Raw genomic sequence first — 12,023 nt, 5'->3', positions numbered from 1 at the left:
AAGATAAAAAAAGACACTATTAGATATTTCTCCTTTATAAATGTTAACATTTCCTCCCATCTTTTGATTGTCTGCAATAATGTAACAATTACATTTATTTTCCAGGTTGTTTGCAGTGTTGTTATAACTGTGTTGGTCCCAGGATATTTGAGAGAGAACGTGGGTGAGATTCCTTTTATTGGACCAACTTCTGTTGGTGGAACAGACAGAGACAAGCTTTCGAGCAATGCTGAACTCTTTGGATAAATGAGAGACAAGGTAGGTAAGATAGTATCTTTTAATGGACCCAATCAATTTTGTCCTCCTCTATTTAGCCAATTTATTTTGCATTGGCTTTAATGGGTCATCCTTAGAATTTTTTCCCTCCTTCTCCGTTTCAAAACCACTACGAGTGTGCAGCAATCAGAGCACAGGGCCAATTTTCCAGCAGACCTATGGCTTGAGCATAGGCACAAATACAGGTTTTGAGCACATGTATATTAGACACCCAATGGCAGTTTGAGCCATAGTGTATGAATTTTCCCTGCTGTTCTAGAAAAAAAAATTGCTTTTTAAACTGTTCTGAGGTAAGATGTTTTTGTGATGAAAATCCTATCATACCTGCTTAAATCTGTACCTGCTTAAGCTACAAACAGAAAAAATGTTAAGTCAGGATGCCTGGATATTTAGGCACCTATATAGAAGTGGCTTGATTTTCAAAAGGTACTAAGCAACAGCAAGAGTTGGGGAAGTCAGTGGGAGAAGCAGATCTGCACATGTGAAAAAAATCAAGCCACTTCTACTTAAGTGCCTAAATGAAGATTTAGTGGCCTATTTTACACTTCCATTTCTGAAAATTGTTGCCTAACACTATGGGTAAAATCCTGGTCCTGTTACAGTCAGAGTTTTACCATTGATTAAATGGGGCTGTAACTTCACCCTATATTTTTATGATGTGAAGTCTCCATTTGTAAAAGAACATGAAAACCACGGTAACAAAAAAATATTTAAATTAGGTTTGAGATTATTTCTTGGATGTGAAGGAACAAGCTGATTATTTTTATCCCAAAGAAACACTGCTTGAATGCAGTCTTTTGTACCATTGCTTATAGAAACAGAGTAAAATGGCTCCACTGTATATTGTAGAACTATTATTTCAGTATTAGAGCTTTGCTTGGTTACACAATAATTGCAGCGATAATTCTGTAATGTTGCACAGAACCCATAACCCAGAATGGCACTTACCCATAACCATTATCCACAATCTTTTGAACAAATGCCACAATTTCCGGTACATATTCACTGACCCGAGTTAAGACATCAGGAGGTAACACCTATAGATAAAGATAAATAGGCATTTCTATATACTGCATTTCATACCACTTTTCACGCCAGAATCTCAATTAAACCGTGTCATCCTTGTGAGACAGGTAATACCTATTTTATAAGATGGAAAAACTGAGGCAGTTAAGTGACTTGCTCAAAGGAACACAGACGTTCTAATGCCTAGTTTCCTACTCTGGGACTTGAAAGAGCTACTTCTTATCCCATCAGCCAAGTTACTAAAGGTCTGGCTGCTGCAGGAGATGAAAATTGTTCAATTTGTGGCATCTATGGCTGTGCAGGGATTATTCTCCGCCATGTTTCTAAGCTACCTGCCACGTAGAAAAATAGCTTTCAGTTATCTGAACCTCCATATAGGCAACAGCATTCAGATACAAAATTCTCAGGGTGGGCTTGTTTATTGCCACCATCGAGTTAGTTAGAATTTCTTAGGCACCCAGTGATGGTGGACTGTCATGCTAAATGCTGATGTTTGTTAGCAGGGCCCCTGGTGGTGCAGTTAGTGACCCCAGCCATGTACTGTACCTCAAATTCCAGACTCAGCCTGGGACAACAGCATGGGGAAAGGCAGAAATTAGCAACATTGGAGGAAGGAAAATAGACCTTATTAATGAGTAAGGGAACGAGACACCCACCCCGATGTGTTTGCCCAGTTCATGTCAAGGGGAAGGGATGGAGTGTAGATATGCAGTACAAAGTGCCTGATCTCCAGATGGCTGAAACTATTGTTAACATGATGAGAAGAGGACAGCAGGGTCTTAAGGTGCTGATTTAATAGCCACCGGTTCATTGCAAGTTAAAGATCATCAATAAGGTGGTGGGCTAAGGCCTTCAATTACAATTGAGTTACTGAATTTTACTTCAGGGCCTTCTAAGGGTGCAGCCAGCAATACACATGCTTGGCACATACAAAGTTCAGAAGATGGAACAGCTTGTTTACTTACATTGAGGGCTTCCATATCTTTATGATACTCCTCTTCCCAGAACTTTGGGAGGTTAGAGAATATGGAGTTGTCAGTCACCTGACTGCCAAACTTGGTGTCTAGCCACTCGGACAGCACATCTTTTGCTTCTTCCAACAATTTCTATGAAAAGGAAATTATATACATAACAGTTCAGTGCAATACAAATCTAGAAAAAGTCTTATTTATGAGCCTAGACTGTAATGCCGTTTAACAGAAAATATGTTTTCACACTGTTAATTTGCCTGGGCATGAATATTCTTGCACCTATAATTCTTTGCAGCCATGTAGCCTTCCATGTGCTTGGAGTGAATAGAAGATGGGTACATAATTTATATCTGGAGAGTCTCAATGGTGTTCTGATAAAAGATACAGAGAAGTGCTGAGGGATTTGTATTTTGCTGAAGATCAAGAGAAATATCATGTAAATGAATAAAGATAATTCAGTAAAAAGAAGTGCACCCTAAATATCATTCAGGCTATTTTCTCTTTAGGTTTTCCATTAACACTCTAATTACACCATACATTTTGAGACCAGATATATAGAATCAGCTTAAAAAGAATGCCTACTCCGGTGACATAATAGATTTGTTTTTAAAAACAAAAACATTTATAAAGGCACCCATCTTTTAGTGGCTGGATGAACTTTACGTAAGTTGGACTAAAAAGGATTCATTTCACAAAGGCAGGGAGCACACAGTCTGTGCCCCCAATAGTTATTGCACCAAACAGCTTGAAAGAGAGGCAATACCATCCAGGACTCTAATTACTAAGAGAAATTAGTTACAATATCTATTGTGTTTACTGGGGCTTATCCAAAGGACAATGAAGTCAACAGGAATCTTTCCATTTATTTTAATGGGCTTTGGCTCAGGCCCTCATCCAGAGGACAGATATTTCTGAAATAATTTGGAAACATCAATTCGGTAAACAAGAGGCATAAAATACTTGAGCAGCACAGCAATAAAACTGTCAAAGATATTTGCATTTGCACTGTGGACAGATCTGTATGTACAACCAGTTATGGCGTGAATCCCTTCCCAAGACAGAAATTCCATGAAAGAAGGCTAAAGATATACGAGTCCACTATTGTAGGGGAGAAAATCCTTTACGGAAAACTGGAAATAGCAGCTATCAAAAAAGATCATAGGGAGGTTCTGCAATGTCTGAGGCTGCTCTGAGTGGCATACGAAAACTAACTGAGCTCAGTGATACAGTTTTACCGTGTTGAATGTTAAGTATTGGGAAATTCTCAAACCATTTATAAAATGTTTCAGAAAACTGTTACAAGCCAATGAGATTTAAAATCCATTCATATTGACCTCAGCATGTTTGTTGATCTCTTCTCCGGGAAGTTTCTTTTGCACAGCTTCTTCTAGATATTCCACAGCAGACTTTACTGCACTCTGAATTCTTTCCAGCATCTGCTTTTTATCTGGATCAGTGGTGTCATTTAACATAGCTGAAAAAGGCTACATTAAGAAATGTTCATGAAATAATGTTCAGTAAAAAGAAAAAAAAAATCTATCCAATAACTTTAACTGGATGACAGAACTATAAGCACTTTCTTCATGTTCTGTTGTGCTGCAAGCGCAGCTTATTCAACAGCTATCTATTCCTCATGTAAAATATGTTCTAAGCACATAATTTCTTACTTGAGATGAGTAGTATGTTCCCCACATGCAGTCAGATTGAAATCTATGAGACTACTCAGAGAATAATGTACTGCTCAACAGCAGTAAAGGAGCAATAATAAGGCCACCAGTTTTAACGGTCCAAAAGGATATGGAATATAAAATTCCATTCACATTTGACTGTCTAAATCTGAATTAACAGCTGTATCACAATACGGGTTCCTTGTAGATAGTTACAATGTTGTAAAGATTAAAAATAACCACTATTTAGTACATGCCCTTAATCTCAATGGTCTCTACAAAGGTGAATAAGCATGATAAGCCCCATTTTATAGATGGGATAATTTTAAGCACAAAAAAGTTAAGTGACAAGTCGGTGACATACATAAAACGCAGCCCCTCCCCCCAGCTTTGTGCTTCAACTCATAAGGTTGAGAATCACTTATCTTTTTTCCAATTCATGACATACAAAAAGGCCAAAAACTCATCCTTAACCCACTGCATTCCCTAAATTGTAGCACCAAAGCTCGATGCTGTCAATGGCACAGTAGGCAGCATAATTCATGTTCCAACTTACTGCATAAAGAAAGTCTACATAGATACTTTTCATACGTGGCCTTTCCTTAAATTTGTGTTTTATTTGTCAGAAGCTCAACTAATATTGCAGCAAACATCTGAATTTTCCTCAAAATAGTACATACATACATGCAGATTAGTTGTCTGGGGACAAAATTAGGCATACATTTTGCACATGCAATTTTATGCCTAATGCATCAGAAAAGTCTTGTGTGTATTTAAAAAATGGTCACAAATTCTACAGATGTGAAGATGGCTGTTTATTTCCAGTAATACAGTATCAGAAGTTTTCCTGTGGATGGCCCTGATTCAGCAAGGTACTCTAAGCAATTGCCTAATTTTAAGCACACGAGCAGTCCTACATAGGTCAATGGCACTCCCCACATGCTTAAAGTACCTTACTGAATCAGAGCCTAAGTTACTAGCAGAGGAAAACTAAGAGCTCACCTTTGAAGCAACTTGAACATCTTCAAATAGTTGGACTGCAGGTGGCTTCTTCTCTCTATATTGTTCAAAAAGATAATTTTGTCTTGCTCTCTTGATGATCTACAAGGCAAGAATATTAAAACATATTTCTAAAAAAGGCTAAGTCCAAATACCAATGTATTTTCCTACCACATACTTACTACCCTTCTAAATTCAACATACTACAAGAATTACATATCTAATTAACACCACTGAAGCACATCAAATAAAGTAATCATGAAATTAAATGCATTAATAACCAATAAAATAAGTTTCCTTTGTAAAAAGGACAGATAATCTTAATTGTCTATAACCACATTCACTTACATATCATCTTGGAAGGATTAGATTTTTAAATCAGTAGATGTTGGTACTGGTTGATTTCACCATGCACAAGGAAACTGACACAAAATATTTCCATCCATGATAATAAAAGTTTTTTAAAGATAGGCAAAGTAAGAAAAGTGCTGCTTGAGAACTTAGAGTTTGAGTTAAGAGTATTTACTTTTATATATTTTGACATCTGAAGTTGATAATTTTGGTTTTAATGGCTATAAAGCTTCAACTTTCTGAATTTCAACATTTACTATCATTAAATAATTCTTGTCTGACCACCTGTCATTGTCTGGCTTGCCCCTTCCCACAACTGAAAATTAAAAATAAATAAAAACATTTAAAATGCTTCAAACTCACAATTCTGTACATCTGTGAAAATTTAAAATTTGATAAAAAAAGGGAAAAATGTTTAAAAATAAACAGATACTATTCACTGAAATTATATACAAACACTGAATTCTGCCAAGCCTACTTATACACAAAAGCAGCATGGATCTAAATTACTAGAGGTTTTGCTAAAGAGTAGCCAGTATACTAAAACTGAATTAATCCAGTGACTGAAAATCAATGTCTTTGTCACAGAGATTAGAATCAGGTTACATAGTGCAATTGAAGTTACTAGTCTAGGTGTCTAGCCTTACCAAATTGATAAAAACACACTATATGCATACTGACTCTGAATCCCTGGACTTGGTCAACTTATTGTTGTTTAGATGCACCTTTAAAGACACCTTACCTTATCATCAATATCTGTAATATTTATACAGTAGAAGACATCATATTTAAAGTAATCCCTCAACACTCTTCTCAGGATATCAAATGAGATGTATGACCTAAAAAAAATTCAAAAGGAAGAACTTACTTTTACTTAGCGGATACCTCATATACACATCTATTATATGCAAGAACTATGTTAATGCAGCACTGAATGAGATTTTAAAACCCATAGTGTCAGTAAATTCCCAGCTGAAGTTCCCATAACAACATTAACTTTTCCCCCACTACAAACAGGCTTTTCATTGCATGATAAATATAAATGGTAATTTTCTTTTTCCACCTTAGAGTACCCGAGTTGTTGTCTAGCAGTATGTCTAACTCACTGTAGTTGGCTTGACATATTCCTAGGATTTTCAGCTTTGTTATTTAGTTGCTTACAACATAAACTGTTAGCTTTTTATCCAAGGCAGAAACTCTGTGGTACCTGGCATGTCCCATGTGAGAAGCATCATATACTGTTGGGCCACAGCAATACCATGTCACTTTTTTGCCATTCTGGGGCTGAAATACATCCTTAAATGGAAAGGAAGGTACAGTGAGCAGAAGAAATTGAAGACATGTGGTCTCAGAGCAGCAACATCAGGAGCACAGGCATGTCAAGCAAATGTGATTATATGAATCTCGATTATAACACAATTACACTCTCAGTTTTACTGTAAGAAAAGAATGCTAACTTCACCACAGAAAAGAAATAACATAATTTGTCTTTTTTCCATTAGCTGCAGTCTACAAAATGTGATATCAAAGTCTAGACAGCCAGATGGGTCAGATCTTCATTTAACCCTTAGCAGATATTACCCATATATGCAAAGGGGAGAGCGAGGCCTAGTTTACATGGAGACTTTTTTCGGTATAACCTGAGGTGAGAGTTTAGATCAATATAGTTACACTAGTATAACTCTCAGTTTAGATGCTCTTATTCCCATATAAAAGAGTGGCTTTTTTAAAATTTAGCTTATGGTGCTAAAGAATGTTTGTTTAGCTTAAAACCTAACAAACAAAAAAGCTACTCATACTAGAACAACAGTGTCCAGATGGAGCTGTTATATCAATACTGGTAAAACTTTCTCATGTGGACAAGCCCTAACAAGACAAATTCCAATTTGGTTTGGTTTTGTGTATGTTATGTTATGGGCTCTTGGGTGATGGAAGGCTGAAGTCATATATTATACCTGGAATATCATAGCACTTTTTACGTTTACAGACACATTTGACTAAACTAGGTGTCTTTGGCACATATTTAATAAGATTCAGAAAAATAATACATCTATTTTAATATGTCACAAACTCGTGAACAGATATGAAAACGATTTAAAAAAATGTCAGTCAATTATATTTGTATCTCTACAGAAAACCCTGCAGTTTTTCCCTTCATTCACCTTGTTGCGAGTGAGGCTGTTGTAGAGGCAGAGTTTAGACTGTTTTGTTCCTTCTGGAGAAGACCAGTGGGGCTGTGTACGTTTGCCTTTACCTAGAAAAGAACGTAAAGACAACCTCAAAAATCTTTAAAGAGCATCATAACAGACATGGATAGTAAAGGATTTTCCACACGTTTTCACAAACATCTGCCTTAAATTATCTTAAAAGGAAAAAAAAGTGTTTTTATACATGTACAGAAACAGTTCCATTCAAAATAGCCCAAACTAATCATATTACATAGACCTTCCCATAGAGTTGGTATAAGGGATGTATTCAATTCCACACAAGTTTATTTTCTACTCTCTTGCTTGCCATCAGTTTATATCCCTTTTCAAATTAAAATCTAAAACACAGGAAAAAAATGCAGTACAGTGTGCATGAAAGCATGTACAAAGATTTTGAAATATAGTCAATCATTGAGGTAACTGTTTTCAAAAAGATCTGTAACAGTTTATCTTTGTAACACCACTGACCTTAATAAGACTGCATATCTTAAAACTCATGCAATATTTAGAAAAGTTTCCACAAAGTCCAGAGCCAGTATCAAAGAACAGACATTTAGTGGGAGAAAGAGAAAAGGGCAGACCGCATAGCTTAGAAAGAACTTTGCCCTTTTATCACACATTGCTTCTCTGAACACCTTCATTTATTACAAATACATATCCAAGTGGAGCACATTCAGTAGAAGGCACAATCTGGTCTTTGAAGTATTTATTGCAGGGAGCTGAATCATTATGGTAAAAGAAGAAGTATGATAAATTATGAGGCAAAATCCAGCCCTTACCTGAGGGCACTATGTTTTGAGGAAGAAGTGAGGAGGAGGGGGCCAGAGAGAGGATGAAGACCAGTGTACCACTAGCTACAGTCCTAATATTGTGTAGAGTGGGTCAGAAAATGGAATTTCCATACTGTGGGAATCAAGAGAGGCTCTAGCTTTTTTGCCGCCCCAGGCACGTGCTTGGAGTGCTGGTGCCTGGAGCCGCCGCTGGTAGGAATCGCCAAATTTTAGTAATCTGTTTTCATTTCAAATCAGAATGAAAATTTGAAATTTCTAGTACAATTATGGAAATGTTTCAATGTTTTAATGTCAAAATACAAAATATAAAATATGATATTCAAATATATAAAATAATTGTAAGTATAAAAGTCAAAACAAAATGAAAATGAAACAAAAAAGTAGAAACACACCAAAATGCCAATATTACGTGTTCTCATGTAACATTTCAAATTTCAATGAACTTGCATTTTCCAACAGAAAAATTCAGTAGACATTTTTCTGAGCAGGTCTAATACAGAGCTATCTTGCTTTTAGATAGCAGGATGGTTCAGGCCAAAGCACCATAATGCACTGCCAGGGAATATTTAAGACTCCTTTAAAAAGAAGCATATCATATGTCCTAGCTTGCAGCATGCCAAGCGGGAGGCATGGACACACCTCTAAACAGCTGACCATGATTCTTTGAGGATGTAGTGTATGCCCACTGGAGTGCTGGGGTAATAGCTGGGCACAACTCTTAGTATTTGTGAGGCAGGAAGGGTGCCCTGCTGCTTGCGCTGGGGAACTAGAGGGATTAGAAGATCTCACGTACTCCCTTTTCCTTGCCCACCTACACATAAGCACTGAGCAGAACCAGACTCTCTCTTTTCCATTATGTTTCTAAAATTTTTACAATCTTAGGTATTACACCTCTGATGTGCTTAAAAAACAAGTAGCAGAAGAGTATCATCCCCTCCAAGAAGTTGCAGTGTACTGTGCATCTGGCTGCCACTCTCCATACCACCTGGGGCTGTATTTCAGTGATATGAGGTGTGAATATTAAGTTAACACATATTCTTCCAGTTTTGATGCAAGTTAAACAGCAAAACAGAAAACAGAGATACAAGAAGTTTTCTCACCCCATTTACTTCAGTACTGTTAAGAATTTGTATGGGATGCAATTTACTTGCAACTAAAATATTATCCAATTGTTTGTAACTTGTATTGTCAAAATGGCTTTCAAGTTTTGTCTCTTAGCATGCCCATCATTCACTCAGTTTCCCTGGAAACATTTTCCTGTGTGTATTGCAACTGAGAACCACAAAAATCAATTGCAAAAAGTTATTATATATAATCAGTTTATATATAATCCCCACTATCCTTTTGAACAATTGGGTAACTAGAAAAGAGAGGCTTAATTTAATAGACCAGACAATGATAAAATATTTCATCTGTATTCTGTACACTGAGCTATATCATTAGTTCTAAGTATTTTACTGTAAATGAGATGCAAGTTAACATATACCTCAAGTACAAAACCTGCCTATCCATAAATAAGACCAAATACCAGAAGACAAGTGTTTACTCTTAGATTTACAAAGGTTACAATAACATGGATTACTGTGGTGAACGCAACAGCCAAATTAATCATAGAAGAAAAAAAGATCCTATGTGCCAAAGCTGTCAGCTCATGATCCAGGAGCAATGATATATATAGACTATAATGGCAAAGTTCAAACATACACTTCCAATAAGAGATCAATGTACAGTCCCAGTCCCAGCCCATTCATCTATATGCTTCTTCCCATCACTTTGGTCTTCTCTAGGTTGAGCCTAAGCGAGTTTGTTCTCATCCACATCCCTATCTCTGTTAGACACTAGGACAATAACAAACAGCAATATCCAAGTTCTATGAAAAGGAGATGCAGCGCTGCATCTCCTTATCTGCCTATTGGACACTGTAAGACATAATATCTCACTATCTCACCAGTAGCCAGACATACATCTTTAACAGGAGACCTTGGGAGAAGGCAGATTCATTACCTCCCTGTAAGATTTCTCAGACAGAAAGGCACAAACCTATGGAAGGGCTATCCTATCGCCACCCATAAAACTCTGGGTGAATCAACAAAGCCTTATAGTTAGTGCTATCAAAGACTACTGCCCGAGCCAACAAATCAGCCCAGGAACCTTCATTGTGTCTGTTGGTAGGTGGAAATCAGCCAACAAAACCAAACTTGTCTGTGCCAGACTAACAACTAATACCAGACTGGTAGGCATGCACAACACATATGATGACAGGATGCTACCGGGGTTAATTCAACACCACCTTCTCAATAACCTTGATCAAAAAAGACAGGGTGTTAACATGCAGCTATTGAAAAGCATTGTACAAGAGCTAAGTACTATTAATAATATAATAACTATTACAGGACTTCTTGAGCAGGGACCTCACTATAAAGCATTTGTTTAAGGGCAGCTGGCGCATAGGAAAGCATCAGAGAAGAATGACAAACTCCCAAGAGGTTACACAATAACCTGGATTAACCAGTTCCAATTTCCTCACATGAACAGTAATTGTTTAATTACCAAGGAAAAGCTACATTCTTTTCAGAAATTATCATTTACCCGGTTTATAACACAGTTTACATTACTATAAACTTGTACAATATATAAAAATCTATATTTCTGTAACTCTTTGTAAAAAAAATTGAATGGCTCCAATTGAGTGGACCCTCACACAGTCAAAACAAAAACTGTATACATCTCTGACAAAAAATATTACCAAAAAATCCTATTCTATGACTCTTATATAAGCCTGTTTCCCCCTTACTTTGCATTGCTATCCAATGCGGGGGAAAAGGATTACATTTGCTCTCAAGGAAGACTAGGAGACAAAGGGGGCAGGTGGCATGTTGTTTAGCTGTCTGAGTGGACTGAATGGGTTAATACAAACATTGGCCAACGCTGATCGACATCAATGGAAAACCCACAAAAAACAATGGAAAACCCAATCACCAGGACATTGACACCCAGCAACTAACAACCGAGGAGGGTTTCCCCACTTCTCCTGAGCAGAGCCCCAGCTCAAGAACAAAGTACTAAGAGGTGTGACGGGGGAAGGACAAGTGTGGGCTCTGGAAGAAGTTTGGGAGCTCGCTCATCTGGGAACAGACTAAGGAAGGAAGTCAGTCAGAGAGAAATATAGAGCCTGAAAATGGAGTTCACTACAGCTTGACTGGTGAATTGTGCTGGGCTGACCAGAATGGACTATGGTTTAGTCTTTATATTTCTATGCTAACCTAAGGACTTCCAGAGCTGTGCATCCAGTTGACTAATAAACCCTACTGTTTTGAAACCACTGTTTGAGTGTCACTGAAAATACTGTGTGATGTGCATTAGTCCCTGAAAAACATTCAAGTCCCTAACCCAGAGTCTATCTCAGTTGGACTTGTTCAGTAGGATGTGATGCATCAGAGGTGTGATGCAGAAGCACTGAAGCCCCAACAGTTCAGTCTCAGGAAATCGTGAGGCTGTATGGCCTACCCTTAAGGAAGAGTGAGAGCCCCTGCGGGCTAGCACATTGAAGGGGTTCCTCCAAGAGACTGATCCAAAGCTTGAGACATAGCACTGATCCTGTGGATCTATGACAATGTCTTATACCTAATGGTTAGGTTTTTTATTATTATTAAAAACACTGATAATTGATTTCTGTAACCAGAGAAACTATCAAACAAAACAAATAAGGAAATAGCTTCACTATTTCAAATACCT

The 12,023-nt window shown here is 37.3% G+C and overlaps 1 protein-coding gene across 6 annotated transcripts in view; it reads right to left on the bottom strand.

Annotated features, from left to right (window-relative positions):
* CARS1 (cysteinyl-tRNA synthetase 1) overlaps positions 1 to 12,023 on the bottom strand; it is a 48,222-nt gene that overhangs the window by 27,003 nt on the left and 9,196 nt on the right. For all 6 annotated transcript variants that reach the window (XM_039533786.1, XM_039533789.1, XM_039533787.1 and 3 more), the window contains 7 exons: positions 7,453 to 7,544; positions 6,498 to 6,586; positions 6,033 to 6,129; positions 4,943 to 5,041; positions 3,608 to 3,757; positions 2,268 to 2,408; positions 1,225 to 1,313 (listed from right to left, as the gene is read on the bottom strand). In XM_039533786.1, the coding sequence (XP_039389720.1) occupies positions 1,225 to 1,313; positions 2,268 to 2,408; positions 3,608 to 3,757; positions 4,943 to 5,041; positions 6,033 to 6,129; positions 6,498 to 6,586; positions 7,453 to 7,544 (757 nt within the window). The remainder of the gene's footprint in view (positions 1 to 1,224; positions 1,314 to 2,267; positions 2,409 to 3,607; positions 3,758 to 4,942; positions 5,042 to 6,032; positions 6,130 to 6,497; positions 6,587 to 7,452; positions 7,545 to 12,023) is intronic.

This window comes from Mauremys reevesii, linkage group 4, assembly GCF_016161935.1.
Source record: "Mauremys reevesii isolate NIE-2019 linkage group 4, ASM1616193v1, whole genome shotgun sequence".
Lineage (NCBI taxonomy): Eukaryota > Metazoa > Chordata > Testudines > Geoemydidae > Mauremys > Mauremys reevesii.
This window is presented reverse-complemented; position numbering and strand designations above follow the sequence as displayed.